At 40.5% G+C, this 17,909-nt stretch overlaps 1 protein-coding gene across 1 annotated transcript in view; it reads right to left on the bottom strand.

Annotated features, from left to right (window-relative positions):
* The window catches only part of LOC121010055 (hydrocephalus-inducing protein homolog), an 85,679-nt gene that overhangs the window by 8,908 nt on the left and 58,862 nt on the right, over nucleotides 1–17,909 (bottom strand). The window contains exon 6 of the mRNA XM_040443455.1: nucleotides 8,169–8,368. Coding sequence (XP_040299389.1) covers nucleotides 8,169–8,368 — 200 coding nt within the window. The remainder of the gene's footprint in view (nucleotides 1–8,168; nucleotides 8,369–17,909) is intronic.

The raw sequence follows: 17,909 nt of genomic DNA, 5'->3' as shown, positions 1-17,909 counted from the left end.
TTTTTTTTTTTTAAACGTTTATTTATTTTGGGACAGAGAGAGACAGAGCATGAATGGGGGAGGGGCAGAGAGAGAGAGAGACACAGAATCGGAAACAGGCTCCAGGCTCTGAGCCATCAGCCCAGAGCCCGACGCGGGGCTCGAACTCACGGACCGCGAGATCGTGACCTGGCTGAAGTCGGACGCTTAACCGACTGCGCCACCCAGGCGCCCCAACTACTAACTCTTTATCCAATATGTCTATTACAAATATCTTCTTCCATTTCATTGGATGCCTTTTAGTTTTGCTGATTGTTTCCTTCACTGTGCAGAAGTTTTTTATCTTGATGAGGTCCCAATGTTCATTTTTGCTTTTGTTTCCCTTGCCTCCAGAGACATGTCTAGTAAGAAGGTGCTATGACCAAGGTCAAAGAGGTTGTTGCCCATTTTTTTCTTCTAGGATTTTGATGGTTCCATCTTACATTTAGGTCTTCCATCCATTTTGAATTTATTTTTGTGTATGGTGTAAGAAAGTGGTCCAGGTTCATTCTTCTGCATGTTGCTGTCCAGTTTTCCCAACACCATTTGATGAAGAAACTGTCTTTTTTCCATTGGATATCCTTTCCTGCTTTGTCAAAGATTAGTTGGCCATACATTTGTGTGTCCATTTCTGAGTTCTCTATTCTGTTCTATTAACCTATGTGTCTGTTTTTGTGCCAGTACCATACTGTCTTGATGATTACAGCTTTGTAATACTGCATGAAGTCCAGAATCGTGATGCCTCCAGCTTTGTTTCTCTTTTTCAGGATTTCTTTGGCTATTCGGGGTCTTTACTGGTTCCATACAAATTTTAGAATTGTTAGTTCTAACTCTGTGAAGAATGCTGGTGTTATTTTGATAGGGATTTCACTGAATGTGCAGATTGCTTTGCATAGTATGGACATTTTAACAATATTTGTTCTTCCAATCCATGGATATTGAATGGTTTTCCATTTCTGCCTTCTTCAATTTCTTTCATAAGCTTTCTATAGTTTTCAGGATATAGATCTTTTACCTCTTTGGTTAGGCTTATTCCTAGGTATTTTATGGTTTGGGGTGTACTTGTAAACAGGAATGATTCCTTGATTTCTCTTTCTGTTGCTTCATTATTGGTGTATAGAAACGCAGCCAATTTCTGTACATTAATTTTATATTCTGCAACTTTGCTGCATTCACCTATCAGTTATAGCATTTTTTTCATGGAGTCTTTCAGGTTTTCCATGTAGAGCCCATGCTGTCTGTGAAGAGTGAAAGTTTGACTTTTTCCTTGCCAATTTGAATGCCTTTTATTTCTTTTTGTTGTCTGACTCCTGAGGCTAGGACTTCTGGTACTATCTTGAACAACAATGGTGAGAGTAGACATCTCTCTTGCGTCCCTGATGTTAGGAGCAAAGTTCTCAGTTTTTCCCCACTGAGGATGATATTAGCTGTGAGCCTTTCATATATGGCCTTTATCTTCCTTTTTGAGGGTATCTACTTTCTTTCAAAAAAGGATGCTATATATTGTCAAATGCTTTTTCTGCATCTATTGAGAGGATCATGTGGTTCTTACCCTTTCTTTCATTAATATGGTATATCTTTTATTGATTGATTTGCAAGTATTGAACCAGCCCTGTAGCCCAGGAATAAATCCCACTTGATCATGGTGAATAATTCTTTTAATGTACTGTTGAATTTGATTTGCTAGTATCTTGCTGAGAATTTTTGCAACCAGTTTCATCAAGGATATTGGCCTGTAATTCTCCTTTTTAGGGGGGATCTTTATCTGGTTTTGGAATCAAAGTAATTCTGGCTTCATAGAATGAAGCTTTCCTTCCATTTCTATTTTTTGGAACAGTCTGAGAAGACGAGGTATTAACTCTGTTTTAAATGTCTGGTAGAATTCCCCTGGGAAGCTATCTGGCCCAGGACTCTTGTTTTTTGGGAGATTTTTGATAACTAATTCAATCTCTGTTGGTTATGGGTCTGCTCAAATTTCTATTTCTTCTTTTTCACTTTTGGTAGTGTGTGAGAGTCAGAATTTGTTAATTTCTTCCAGATTTCCCAGTTTGTTGGCATATAATTTTTCCTGTTTCTCTTAGAATTGTTTGTATTTCTCTGGTGTTGGTTGTGATCTCTCCTCTTTCATTCATGATTTCATCTATTTGGATCCTTTCTCTTTTCTTTTTGATAAGTCTGGCTAGGAGTTTATCAATTTTGTTTATTCTTTCAAAGAACCAGCTCTTAGTTTCATTGATCTGTTCTACTGGGAGTTTTGTTGTTGTTGTTCCTATATCATTTATTTATGCTCCAATCTTTATTATTTCCTTTCTTCTGGTGGCTTTAGGCTTTACTTGCTGTTCCATTTCTAGCTCCTTTAGGTGTAAGGTTAGATTGCTTCTTGACATAGGCCTGAATTAAAATATACTTCCCCCTTAGGACTGCCTTTGCTGCATCTCAAAGGGTTTGGATTGTCATGTTTTCATTTTCATTCCTTCCATTATTTTTTTAATTCTTCTTTAATTTCCTGGTTAACTTATTCATTCTTTAGTACGATGTTCTTTAACCTTCACATATTTGAGGGCTTTCCAATTTTTTTCTTGTGATTGATTTCAAGTTTCATAGCCTTGTGATCTGAAAACATGCATGGTATGATCTCAATCTTTTTGTACCTGTTGAGGGCTGATTTGTGACCCAGTATGTGATCTATTCTGAAGAATGTTCCATGTGCACTCGAGAAGAATGTGTAGTCTGCTGCTTTAGGATGAAATGTTCTGAAAATATCTGTTAAGTCCATCTGGTCTAGTGTGTCATCCAAAGCCATTGTTTCCTTGTTGATTTTCTGCTTAGATGATCTGTCCATTACTGTAAGTGGGGTATTAAATAGATACCATTGATAATGGTATCATTATCAATGAATTTGTTATTAATGTATATACTTGGGTTTTTTCAAGTTGGGGGCACAAATATTTACAATTATTAGATCTTCTTGATGGATAGATCCCTTAATTATGATAAAATGCCCTTCTTCATCTCTTGCTACAGTCTTTGGTTTAAAATCCAGTTTGTCTGACATAAGTAAGGCTACTCCAGCTTTCTTTTGACATCCATTAGCATCATAGATGTTTCTCCCTCCCCTCACTTTCAATCTGCAGGTGTCTTTAGATCTAAAATGAGTCTCTTGTAGGCAACATATAGATGAATCTTGTTTTCTTTTTTTTTCTTTCTTTCTTTTTTTTTTTTTTTTTGTTCATTCTGGTACTCCATGTCTTTTGACTGGATCATTTACTCCATTTACATTCACAGTGATTACTGAAAGATATGAATTTAGTGCCACTGTGTTACATGTATACTTGGTGTTTCTGTGATGTTCTCTGATCCTTTGTAGTCTTTGCTCTTCTTTTTTTTCCTCCACTCAGAGAGTCCCCCTTAAAATTCCTTGCAGGGTTGATTTAGTAGTCATGAAGTCCTTTAGTTTTTGTTTGTCTGGGGAACTTTTTTTTTTTTAACGTTTATTTATTTTTGAGACAGAGAGAGACAGAGCATGAACAGGGGAGGGGCAGAGAGAGGGAGACACAGAATCTGAAACAGGTTCCAGGCTCTGAGCTGTCAGCACAGAGCCCGACGCGGCGCTCGAACTCACAGACCGCGAGATCATGACCTGAGCCAAAGTTGGATGCTTAACCGACCAAGCCACCCAGGTGCCCCTGTCTGGGGAACTTTTTATCTCTCCTTCTATTTTGAATGATAGCCTTGCTGGATAAAGAATTCTTGGCTGCATATTTTTCCCATTCAGCACATTGAATATCTCCTGCCACTCCCTTCTGGCCTGCCAAGTTTCTGTGGACAGGTCTGCTGCTAACCTTATGTAGGTTAAGGACCTTTTGTCCATAGCTGCTTTCAGAATTCTATCTTTGTATTTTGAAAGTTTCACTATGATATGTCATGGTGTTACCTGTTTTTGTTGATTTCCAGAAGAGTTTTCTATGCCTCTTGAATTTGAATGCCTGTTTCCTTCCCCAGATTAGTGAAATTCTCAGCTATAATTTTTTCAAATAAACCTTCTGTCCCCTTTTCCCACTCTTCTTCTGGGACTCCTATGATACAGATATTGTCTTGTTATATGGAATCACTAAGTTCTCTAAGTCTTCCTTCATGATATAATACTTTCCTTTCCCTATCACTTTCAGCTTTATTTTTTCCCATAATTTTATCTTTTATATCACCTATTCTCTCCTCTGCTTCTTCAATTCATTGTGACTATATTCATTCAGTTTTGCATCTCAGTTATAGCATTTTTAAAATTTCAGTCTGACTAGTTTTTCCAGCTTTGATCTCTGCAGTAAGGGTTTCTCCGGTGTCTTCTATGCTTTTTTCAAGTCCAGATAGTAGTCTTATGACTTTTGTTCTAAATTCTTGTTCAGATATGTTACTTATATCTGTTTTGAGCAAGTCCATGGCTGTGATTTCTTCTTGACCTTTCTTTTGGGGAGAATTCCTCCATCTTATCATTTTGGCTAAGTTTCTGCCTTTTATGTGTTTTAATAGCATGTTATGTTTCCTGCAACTGAGAGTAATGCTATCTTAGAAAGGGGTCATGCTCTGTCCAGGGCCTGGAACTTCCAGAAGTGTTTCTGGTGTATGCTGCATGCACTATTTTGGCTGCTCTATCCCACTGGTCAGTCTTCTGCAGAGCTCCTCCCTGCTTGCAGTGGAGAGTGTTTGGATCTTTAGGTGTTCTTTGATTTGTTTGCTAAAATAAACCTGGCAAAAAGAGGGGAAAGCCAGATCCAAAAAAAAAAAAAAAAAGGGGGGGAGAGAGAGAGAGAAAAGGAAAGGAAACAACAACAACACCACCAGAGAATCAAAAAACTATAAGTCTGATTTCAAAGAAGAAGAAAGAAAGAAAAAGAAGACTGAGTTATAAAAAGAGAAAAGGAAAGGAAAAACAAACAAAAAAATAAGAACAAGCTATGAGACTGATTCCAAAAGAAAGAAAAAGAAGTGGAGGAAAAAGGTAAGTCTGGTTCTATTTCCACCAGAACTGCAGGGATTGTTTTGAAGCACTTGATTTTCAGTACACATGGTGCATGCCGGGTGCTGGCTGTGCTGGTCTTCTGGAGGAAATGCCCCTTGTAGGCTCAGAGTCAACCTTGCTCCAGTAAATAAGCAGTTGCCAGGCACAGAGGGGCAGGTTTGATGTAAGGGGGTCCCACCTCCACTGGAGGTCGCTGTGCTGCTCCCTCAAGTCCCACTGTGTTAGTGTTGAGGGAAAAATGGCACCACCCCAATCTTTCATTCCCAGACAGGGGATCTCACACCCCCCGCTGTTCAAGCAGCCCTCCTAGAATAGTGAGCCCTGTGCCACAGCTTTCCTGAATTTTTTCTTTGGTGCACACCTGGGATTCAAAACCCAAAGTCTTAAAGGACCTGGCACTGCGCGAACTGCCTCTCGAGTAGAGGCTCTTCACGCTGTGTCTTAAGTCCTCTGTTGCTGAAAAACAGCCCCACGCCTGTATGGTGCAAGGACTCTATGATGTAGCACCGCTAAAAGCAGCAAAAAGGTCATACGCCCTGTCCCCTGCCAATGAAAGGCCTTTTGCTGGCACCTACATGGTCTTTTGTCCTTGGACAGACAATATACCCTTTTCCAAAAGTACTCCACGAAGGAGAATGTTCTTTCCCAGTGTACCCGGAGATCCCCACACCATGCTATGCACTCTCAAGCCAGCTCCCTCCCTCTCCCCAGGAGTGCACACCACAGCTCTGCTCCAAAGTCGCATACTTCCAAAACCTGAGTTTGAGCTCCAAATGCTGTTTGAAAAAAAACAAAACAAAACAAAAAACCTGTGACACGCAGTACTTCTCTCTCCGCAGTACGTGATCTGGAGAGGTTTTCCTCTTGTATGAACTTGATGCCGCACTCTCTCAACTCCTTTCTCACTTTTGTCTCTCTGTGGATAGGTTCCCTCCCTCTTTGCAGCACTGCCGTTTTTCTCTTCTCCAATTCATTTCCACACACCCCGCACCTGTCATACTGTCTCCCTGCAACCACAGAGAGCCTTCTGCCAGTCCACAGATTGATTTCCTGAATATTCCAAATGATGTGACCTCAAAAGAGCTGTGTTTGAAGGACAAGGACAGCCCACCGTCTGCCTACTTCTCTTCCATCTTAACTCCTCCCGAAGCCTAGGTTTTAATAGCCCTGCTAGAGCAGGAGACAAAACCTTGGGACTGTTAAGTCAGGGAACGGGTAAGAAAATCCCCACATACACTGGGGAAACTTAAAGGACTAAAACATTCTCCCATTAGCACAAGGAAAAATGTCTGTTTTGATTTAAGTGAAGGAAACAAAGTTTCTCTAGAGAATTCATAACTCTGGACATGTGTCTTATGCAGGTTTGAGGTTTGACTATACATTATCAGTCCAGGAACCGCTAAGCCAGCAAATTACCAGAAGAGAAATCTACACAGTCTAACCTTTAGGAACTAAGCGGAAGCAAATGCTAATCCTTTCTGGAGAGACATGCCCTTAACTTGCAAATGATTCCATAGATAATACCTTTCTGAAAATGAGTTCACAATCCAGACCAATACACACATTACTTCTTACAAATTCATAGAAAAGAACTTGACCCTCTGCTTCCTGTCTTCCCAAGCTGGTCATTCTTGTTATGGCCCCACTGATTTAACACCATGCATATGCCCCACGACAATCGTTCTTACCCATCTAGTCAGGGAATTCCTCAAGAGCAAGGGCTGTGCCATCGTTTTGGTGTCTACCACACTATAGCTACTCCATAAATAACCAGAATAAATTCCTCTCCTTCCCTTACTATTATGTGCTCTTGAGTAAAACTGTACAACCTGTATAGTTGTACAACTATGCCTCAGTCTTCTCATCCTCAAGGTCAATGCAGGTGGAGTTCTATTTAACTTTCATCTCTGTGAACTCTTCTGCCTCCCTCTTCTATTTTAAAGGACACACGGGCCCACCCAGATAATCCAGGATAATTTCCCCCATTTTGAGGTCAGCTGATTAGCAGCCTTAATTATACCTGCAGTCCAAATCCCCCTTTGTCATGTAACACTGTATTGTATACATTGGCAATAGTTCATCTGAAGAAAAACAACAACAACAACAACAACAACAACAACAAAACCCACTAGTCAGATAGCACTTTCTATGTACCAACAGTCTGTTTGTTTATTTATTTATTAAAAATTTTTTTTTAATATTTATTTATTTTTGAGAGAGAGACAGAGTGTGAGCAGGGGAGGAGCAGAGAGAGAGGGAGACACAGAATTCAAAGCAGGCTCCCGGCCCTGAGCTGTCAGCACAGAGCCCGACGAGGAGCTTGAACTCACGAACCGTGAGATCATGACCTGAGCCAAAGTCGGACGCTCAACTGACTGAGCCACCCAGGCGCCCCTATTTATTTATTTTTAAAGTAAACTCTGTACACAATGTGGGGCTTGAACTCATGACCCTGAGATCAAGAGTTACTTGCTCTATGGACTGAGCCAGCCAGGCACCCTCTGTGTGTGAACAGGTTACATTTAACGATTCATTTATTCCTCACAACAACCCTATGAAGCAGCTACTACACTTTTTCCCTTTTTTTTTTTCAGCCAAGGAATGTGGCACATGAAGCAAGGAATGTGGGTGGCCCCCAGAATCTGGAAAGGGCAAAGAAATGGATTCTCCTTAAAGCCTCCAGAAAAGAACACAGGCCCACCCACACTTGAGTTTTGACCCAGTAAGGTTTCTGGTCTACTGAAATACCAGATAATAAATTTGATGCTTTAATCCAGTAAGTTTGTGATAACTTGCTACATTAGCAACAGAAAACTGATACACATCCAGTTAAAAAATTCCCTGTCAAAATGCAAATATTTATTAATAGATTTCTCTATGCTAAATAGAAAGACTTTTATCAACATTTCAGAAAAACATCTTTACCTAAACCCGAGGTCACTCAAAGGTAACCTTGAATTTCAGTTTCCTCTCTGGCTGAAGAGGAAGTTTGGCCCACCTCAGTACGGTCTCTCTGCCTTCCAGCCAGAGACTGTAACAAGCAATTCTACCCTGAATGCTATTCCAGCAAATTACTTGCGATGACTCGATTTAGCTATAATCAATCAAAACCAAGAACTGAAGGAATGCATACCTATGAGTTTTGATGCGAAACACAGCATCTTTGTTGCCAATGTTTCGTACCAGCAGAATCTTCTGAGTGCTGTATTTGACAGGGCAAGTGGAAAAATTCAGCTTGTCAGGAAAATCTAGGATGGCTCGTGCACCTCTAGCTTTGATGGGTACAATAAACTTTTCTCTTTCAGTTATGCAGGTCAACATATGGGCATAATCCTAAGACAGAAGGGTACAATCATTATTTGTGGAAATGCCAACATGATCAAGATAACTGTGCAAGAAATATGGCCATATGCCAGCTATCTTGCAAAACAACTTAATATACTCTGTGAAAGCTTCTCAAGACAATTATAGATGTACTTTCAATGAGATACTCTTTGCTGAGAGAAAGGGAACAGTTCAAGTGTCAACATTTACAAGTCAGGAGAAGTTTATGCTTCATGTGTTTAGGAGGTGAGATGGAAACCAGTCAAGGGTCAAGTTTCTTTCTTTCTTTCTTTCTTTCTTTCTTTCTTTCTTTCTTTTGAAAGATTGAGGGTGCAAGTGAGCAAGTGGCAGAGAGAGAATGAGAGAGAGAGAGAATCCCAGGAGGGACAGAGTGGGGAGAGAGAGAGAGAGGAAGAGAGAGATGGGGGGAGGGGGAGAGGGGGGGAAAGGGGAGGGGGGAGGGAGACAACCAGGCTCACCTGAAGTGGGGCTCATGTTTTACCCAAAGGGGCTCATGTTCACCCCAAGAGGGCCTCGTGATCACCCCAAGCAGGGCTCAAGCTCACCTCATGTGGAACTTGAATTTACAAACCATGAGATAATGACCTGGGCCAAAGTCAGATGCTTAACAAGGACGAGCCACCCAGGCCCAAAGCACATTTTTCTTTAGATCAGAGGAAGTTCACACCAGTTCCTCACATCCTCCTTCTAGACCTATTTATCCTTCAAGCCATTATATTAATGGCTCCAATTTATGGTCTCTCTAAGCCCATAATCTGCAACATGACTTTGCAGCTTCTCCATCATGAGTGCAGCCAGTCTATTTCTCCATCCCATGCTTTGACCAATGGAATGTGGCAGAAATGATGCTGTGCTAGTTCCAAGCTGAGACCTCAAGAAGCCTTGGGCATTTCCAGTCTTGCTCTTGGAACCCTGTCACTGCCATGTGAATAAACACCATCCAGCTTATTGCAGGATGAGAGCCCGGATGTCCCAGACATGTAAGCCATGCCAGACCAGCCTATAGCCCCAGATATGTGAGAGAGCCCAACCCAGATGAGCAGAATTGCCTACCCAACACATGAGTGGGCCCAGTCAAGACCAGCTGAACCAGAGTCTCGTGAGCAATAATATTTATTATTTGAAACCAATGGGTTTGGGCATGGTCTGTTACTATATACAATAACTAACTGATACATAGCCCAATTTAAACCTCATCTGTTCGAGCCCCATGTCGGGCTCTGTGCTGACAGCTCGGAGCCTGGAGCCTGTTTCGGATTCTGTGTCTCCCTCTCTTTCTGCCCCTCCTCTGCTCATGCTCTGTCTCTCTGTGTCTCAAAAATAAATAAAAACATTAAAAAAAATTTTTTTAAATAAAATAAACCTCATCTGTCTTGCAAGGCCATCACTGACAATTCTAAATAAAAATGCTGAGGTCCAAGGCATATATCTTCCCCAGTCTTGGATTTAAAAGCAACAGAAATGCTGAATTAAATTGCCCCTTCACGACATTTCATAAGATAGGAAAATAGAACTCTCATCCTCAATGTACCAAAGAAAAAGTAAAAATGGAATGTTCACCAACAAACAAAACTAAATATAAAAGGAAAGTATTAACAGTCCCAAGAATAGACCAGAAGCTCAAAAGTTGCTATGAGAGCAATTTGTTATCTAAACCAGGCTTTTTTTTTTTCATTTTAAGTTTTCCCATCATTTAGCAGCAAGGCAATATTGGTAAATGTCAAGTCCACATCGAATTTAAATTTCCTTTCAGTAATCATGTAGTAAATGGTAATAAAAGGTGGAGGTTTTAGAAAAACTTGCTTTGGGCTTTCAGTATAGAGTGGGAATGGGGATGTCTGACATATAGATTGATGTATAAACCTGGGGGTGCACTCCATCTCACGTAACCCACAGGACGAGTATAAAGCAGTGGTCTCCCCGATTAGTTTATCTATTCAACCATGTTTTATTAAGTGTTCAGGGACCAGGTACGGAGCTCGGTTTGCAAATGAAGCAGGAAACACAGACACGGATCACTTCAAGCTTACATAACAATGGAAATCGTGGAAAGTTAATAAAGCATATCTAATATACAATGTAATACATATAAAAAGAAATATAAAGATAAAAGAGTCAGGAATGCTCGTGTGACAGAGCCCTGTGCACCTGCAGTCTCTCTGTCTCCCTGAACTCCAGACTCACACCCAGCTGCCCAGTCAGCATCTCACTGGATGTACGTCACAAACTTAAGCAGATTAATGCCACTGGCACAGACGCCCCGTTGAGGAGGATTGGGGCCGAAATCCAGCCCACTCTGCTGGCTCCAACTACATCCGCCCAGAAGGGAAGCCTTTTTCTCATACCCACAAAGCCTCCACGATGCCATCTGAGGTCCTGCTCATGGCCTGTTTCCTCACTGCCTCCCTGTCTCAGTACTGCTATCTCCATTGTTCCAGGGGCCTGGATTGGAAACCCTGGAATGAGGCATTCTTGATTACTCTATTTCTCAATTTCTCAGTAAATTCTGTAGAACTGACCTTTCAAACACATCCAGAACATGATCACTTCTCATCTCTGCCCTGCCACCTGGTCCTCGCCATTCCTATCTTTCCTGGGCAAATGGACTCTATCTACTTCAGCTCTTGTTCCCTCACAGTCTGTTTTCCACACAAGGGCCCCAGGGGTCTGGCTCAGGTTGTTCCTCTGCTCAGTGTCCCAGGATGAGGCCTGTGAATGCTACAGCCTGGTGCTCAAATCACTTCTCTGGCCAGAGCCTCTCCCCCGATTGCTCACTCTGCTCCACAACAGGCATCCTTGCTGCTCCTTGAACATGCTAGAACTGCTCCTCCTCCAGAGCCTTCAAACCCAATGTTCTTTCTGTGTAGAACACGCTTTCCTCTATTTACTCATATAGCTCAATCCCTCACCTCCTTCAGGACTTTGCAAGGCTCACTGAGGCCTCCCTGACAGTCCTATTTTAAACTTACTCCTCCCCCTTCTATGCATCACTCTCCAGCCTTTCCTCCTGCTTTAGTTGCCCCCAAAGCATCCAACATAGCATATATTTTACCTATTTGTTGAGTCTAGTATATGCCTGTCCCTAGAATCTCCAACGTCAACAGGGACTCTGGCTATTGTATTGATTTCATATATCCAGTGCCTAGACAGGGCCTAGGACACAGTAAACATTCAAAAAATATTTGCTGAGTGCACAGAAATGAGTAACGCAATGTTGGGCAGTAGTGAGTGGTGAAAAATGAAGCATCAGAAGGGGATGGAGAGTGTTCGCTTGCTTTTTCACATGGCACGCTTGGGAAGGGCCTCTATGAGCAGTGACATTTCAGCAGAGATCTGAGCGAATTGAGACCTGAACCATGCGCGGATGGATGGCACTCTGGGAAAGTGTGACTTGGAGCCAGTGGCCAGAGGTCAGGAGAGGTTAGAGACCTGGCAGCGAGGTTGTAGGGGCCAGATCGCGCCAGACGTTGTAAGCCAGTTGGGACCCGAAAAAGGCCAAAAGCATCTGATGCTGAAAGCTGATCATGATGGACCTGATTTATGTTTTAGAAAGATCACTAACTGCTATGTGGGCAGAGAACTCTAAGAGGTTAAAATGCGAAAACCGAGGCCAGTTAGGAAGCCCCTGCAACAGTCCGGGCAAACAGGACAGTGACCTAGCCGAGGGTGGTAAATGCTTCATCTAGCATTTGGTGAGTAGCAAGCACTCCTTAAATGCTAGCTGTCATTAAAATGTTGTATTAAATATAATGATTTGTATAAGGCATATGGGAAAAACTCAACTTGTGTTTCCTCTTACTGTGAAGATAATAATAATGATAACCCTAATGATAATAATAACAATAATACAAGATAATTTCAGAAAGCAACAAGAGCTTTGAAGAAAATAAAACATGGTAAAGTGATAATGTTGGAAGGGGCTGCTTTAGGTGAGAACAACCAAGGAGGATTTCCTGAGGAGGTGATCTTTGGGTGGAGACTTGAACAGCAAAAGGAGCCAGTCAAGTGAGATCTAGGAATGGATTGTTCCCAGAAAGAGGAATTGCAAATGTAAAGGTCTTAAGGTAGGAACAAGTAATAAAAATTAATGGGAAGTATTCATGAAATGTATTAAAATTGAGTTGTTGGACTCAGCTCTTCAACTGATTCCGGTTTGTAGACGGTTAATACCAGGCTCAAAAATTATGCTATTCAGACATAAGGGAGTACAAATTACATTAAGCACACTTGATCCTAGAAAACCCCACAGAATTCACCAACGAAATAATCTACTCTGATTACATCAGAATCCTAAAGAGATAAGTACTGTTTTCATTTTTTCTTAGTGGATCAAACCCAGCAAGCAAAGTTTTTGTTGGGAATTAGGAACCAGAAAGCTTCTGGCACATGTGGAAACTTCCTATTAACTGAGGATTTGAGAGAAAGAAAAAAGATGCTACTGAATCCAGAATGAGATGTGATCCCAAAGTAATTTGTCTTATTTTATTCTGTATTTACACGTTCTCTGCCTTGTTCTATGAGGAATTGAAGACAGCCTAAAGTAGTTAAGAAGGCTAATTGAAATATTCACAGAGATATTTTCAAACTTCTCAAATTTCCAAATGAGGAAGATTTAAAGTTTGATCTGAATGACATGTTTTTATCATAATCAATTCACATACTCATAAAAGAATATGAAGGAATTCTTTAAACAACTCCATAAAAATGTCTTCTAATCTCTGAAGTTCTATATTTAATATGACTATATTAGATTATGTAAAATACAATTATATACTGCTCTACTGACTGAAAATTAATTCAGATGTAATGCCCGGGGAGACTCTGTCAGCCTTCAAACTAAGCAATCACTTTAGTTTATATACTCCCTTCCACTGTATTTAGATTCAGGGCAATCAGGTCACCGTTCAGAGCCAAAATATTTATTCCAAGCTTTTCCCCTCTACTGTGAGAGACATGGCTATGAATCACTTTCTCTCCTAAAATGTTATCTTTTATAACAATGCTCTCCAGATGAAACATCCAGTCTACTTTTTGTCCATTTGCCTTCCTTCCAACCTGCCTAGCCGGCAAACTTTAAAAAAACAGCAACAGAATATGAAAATGGAAGATCTAACTTTCTGAGAAGCAGAAAAAAATGAATCTTGATTTTATATTAGCTCCATTATAGAGAGTAAACATGGCAATAATTCTGTCCTTTAAAGTCTCCAGCAAAGGAAAATGCTGTCCTCTCCTGCAGCAAATGACCCTCGAGGCAAAGGCAAGCATGGCCAATGTGGTTAAACCCTCATAACTCTCTTTTTTTTTTACCTTTTCTCCACTCCTAAACTTCATGGGAGAATGTCTCACACAGAGTAAAACTACAACTAGATTTGACTAGGACTCAGTGAATTTAATACTTGGTGTCCCCAGAAAATGCTATCAATTCCCCAAAGGGTTAAAGTATCTTCTCAATCGGAAACTCATCCTTCAAAAGAGAAGAGTCAGCTCTGAAGTTCTAATAAGTTTAAAAATGAGACTGGTCAGGCACCACGGGCCTTATCCTCTACCACTGTGACTCTTCATTTGACTTAGCGGGGTCTCAGCTTCCTGGCGGTAGCTATATTTCCCCATCTATTCAAAGAGAATGACCTATGACCCTTGGTGTGAAAAGAGATCTGAGACTTCCAAATTTATTTTGACCCTTTTTATCCTTAGTGTACAATGATAATGTGGTTACTTCATGATTCATGTAGAAATTGCCCACTTAAGGTAATTAATTTCCTCTGTAACTTTTTGCTTTCCAAGTTACCCCTAGATCTATTAACCCACCTATACCTATACCCTTCACTCTTCACTGCCTTCACTCCTATTGCTAAGCTTAAACCTTGTACTTATATATTAGATCTCAATCTTTCTAGCTCACTCCATGATTTTCCTGAAACATCAATTTTCCCTCTTTATTGAACATTCACACATCAGCATAAGTAGCTTCCTCTTAAATATTAAATAATCTACTTTTGAGTCCAACATCCACCTCCAGCTACTGCCCCATTTTTCCAATTACTCTTCACAGCAAAACTGCTCACAGGTATTATTTACACTCAATATCACCACATCCTTGCTGTCCATTCTCTCTTCAACCCATCCCATTAGGCTTCTGTACACAACATTCCACAGAAACTCTTTCTGCCAAGGTCACTCGTGGTGTTGCCAAATCCAATGGCTCATTCCACATCCTTATAATTCGACTCTCCATAACTTCGGACGTAATCCAAAATTGATCTCTCCTTCCCTTTTGAAATGCTGTATCCATTTGTGATTCCAAGGCATTGTAATCTACTGATTTTCCTCCTACTTCATGACCACCCCTTCCTCTTTGTGTCATCCTCTGTTGGCATCTCCTCCTTTTACCAGCATCTCCTTTATGTACACCCACTCTCAACATCAGCTCATCCATCTCTTGGTGAAAAGTGTCATCTTTTACATGATTTTCAAACCTTCATCTCTAGCCAATATCTCCCTTTTGCCATAGATAATTGTGTCCAGCTGCCTATTTGGTATTTCCACTTGGATGTCTAAAGGGAAGATCCAACTTAACATATAAAAACCAGATTCCCCGGGGGCGCCTGGGTGGCTTGGTTGGTTAAGCATCCGATGGGCTCAGGTCATGATTTCAAGGTTTGTGAGTTCGAGCCCTGCATCAGGCCCTGTGCTGACAGTGTGGAGCCTGGAACCTGCTATCAATTCTGTGTCTCCCTCTCTCTCTGCCCCTCCCGAACTCATGTTCTGTCTCTCTCTCTCTCTCTCTCTCTCTCTCAAAAATAAAATAAACACTAAAAAAAAAAAAACAAAAAAACATATTCCCTGAATCCTTCTGATTCCCTACCTTACTCCCACCCAGCTTCACAAACCTGCTTTCCCTCCACTTTTCCCTACCTCGGCAAATGGTGCCACCATTTGGTCAGTGCTGGTCAAAAAACTATAAATCAAACTAGACTCTTTTCTCACACCCTTTATCCAATCCATGAACAAATCCTGACAGCTCTACCATAAAAATGTATATCCTTTATCTACCTACTTCCCACACTTTCACTGTCACCACCCTAATCCAAATCATCCACCACTTTTACCCAAACTATTACAATAGCCTCTTATCCCTGTATTCATCAGGGTTCAGTTCTGCTACACATGACAGGAAACAGAACAAAATGAGAGCAACTTAAACTAGATAGACAGAAGTTTCTCTATCATAAACCAATCCGGAAGTAGGCAGGCTGGATTGGTATGGTGGCTCCACAGTGACACCAGGGACCCAAATTCCTAAATTGCTGCTCTACCATTCTAGCACACAGCATCTATCCTCAATGTCACCCCATGTAGCAGAGTAATTCTTAGGATGCCAGCTATTTCTCACAACCAGGCTACAGGCCAAAAAAAGGCAGAAGGACAAAACAAAGCACCTCCATGCTGAGTCAGCTTTTGTCAATACATGCTTGGAAGTCCCGCTCACATCTCACTGATCAACACAGACGCAAATAGCTGCAAAGAAGGTTGGGGAAATGCAATCTTTTATTTCAGGCAGCAGTGAATCCAATCGAAATTTGGGATTCTCTTACCAATGAAGAAAGAGAAAACGGATGTTAAGGGTGGGCCACTAGCTATTACACCTCACACTCCTTTCAGTCTATCCTCGGTGCAGCAACCAGACTAATCCCCAAATGTAAGGCAGAGATGTCATTCGTATTCAAAACCCACTGGGGTAGATACAGGGAAAGAATTCAGTATTTATTCTATCTTTCCTGTATGAGCTGCACCTCATCATCCTCATTGGATCATTACAAAAACAAAACATAACAACAGACACTCTGTGCCTTTTGATGTGATACAATAGGTAGTACCACATCACCTAAGAATTCTTGCCCCCTCCCAAAGTTAAATATTAATCAAGTCAAGCCTCTGGATCTAACTACCAGTTTATAGGAAACAGAAGGGACAGAGAACATCTGCTGGGGATGCATTCAACACCTTGTTTGGATCCTGATTAAAGTATGCCAAGTTACAAAAAAAAAAAAAGAAAAAAGAAAAAAAAAAATAAATATATATATATATATATATATATATATAGTGTGTGTGTGTGTGTATATATATATGTATATATATATATGTATATGTATGTATATATATACACACACACACCATATATATATATATATATATATATGTTTAAACTAGGGAGATATGAATAGTGACTAGATATTTGATGATATTGAGGAGCTACTGTCATTTTTTAGGGGTGATAGTGGTATTGTAGTTATGTTCACTTTTTAAAGGGTCCTTATCTTTCAGAGACAAAAAATGAAGTACTTGCAGATGAAAATAATATGATGTATGGGACTCACTACAAAATCCTCTGGGCAGGAGCAGCATAGATGAAGCAAGATTGGTCATGTGCAGGTAACCTGAAAATCTAGATGATGACAATTCATTCTGGTTTTACATAGGGTACAAGCTTCCATAAGCAAGCTTACAGTGGCTTCCTATCGCACTTTGCATGGTTTCTATAACCCTTCATGACCTTGCCCTCTGCACCCTGGTCTCCTACCATGTTCCAGCAGGTTCCTCCACTCGTCACGTGCCTTCCTCACTTCCCTGCGCCTGCTGTCAAGCATGCTTCAGTCACAGGCCTTTCTACTTGCTACTCCCTCTCCCCAACAAATACCTTCCCTCTGGTATTTGCACAGCTTAATTTGGTTCTCTGCTCAATGTAACCTCATCACAGAATCCTCCTACTGATAAGAAACAGAAGCCCATCGCTCTCTATTCTCTACTAAGTCAATATCTGACATTAAATTACACATTTGCTCATTATTCATTGAGGAACATAAGCTCCATGAAGGCCAAAGCTTGTTTGGTTCTCCAGTGGATCCTGGGTCACAGAAGTAGACCTGGCACGGAGTGAATGAAAGAATATCACTCATTTTTAATATCTTTATTTAGATCCTAAACTACCAAGACTTCTTCATAAAGAGAATTCCCAACATCCTCATTAGCCTTATTATAAAATGATATTTATGAAGTCCAGAATGCTAAAAAGTAGTGACATAGACTCACTGAGGATATGTAATTAAGTGGAGAGAAACAAGAAAAAGCTAAAATCTAATATGTTCATGGTACAAAAAGATATTTGAGCCCTTTTTATATGCTTTTGCTTTTATCATCTGTAGGCCATCCTCAAGTTGAAGAAACCTTATATTTTCTTGGGATTAACTTTTACTTACTTGTCTTACTCAACAAATATTTACCACAAGTTTCTTATTTGTCAGGCATTGCGCTAGGCTAGGGAGGGCTAATTCTAGACAGGAAGAAAACAAAATCCCTATCATAATTTTTGCCAAAAAAAAAAAAAAGGTTAATTGTGGAAAATTTTATGGTGTCTACAATTTAATTAAAAATGCTGGCAATATAGTTCATCATCGTTGTATACCTAGATAACATTAAATACAGTAGCATTTTCTAGTCTTCCTGGACCACAATTTTTAAATTTCATAGT

Source organism: Herpailurus yagouaroundi, unplaced genomic scaffold, assembly GCF_014898765.1.
Source record: "Herpailurus yagouaroundi ecotype Mexico unplaced genomic scaffold, PumYag 190, whole genome shotgun sequence".
Classification (NCBI taxonomy): Eukaryota; Metazoa; Chordata; class Mammalia; order Carnivora; family Felidae; genus Herpailurus; species Herpailurus yagouaroundi.
The sequence above is the reverse complement of the archived record's forward strand: the minus strand, read 5'-3'. Positions and strand labels throughout refer to the sequence as shown.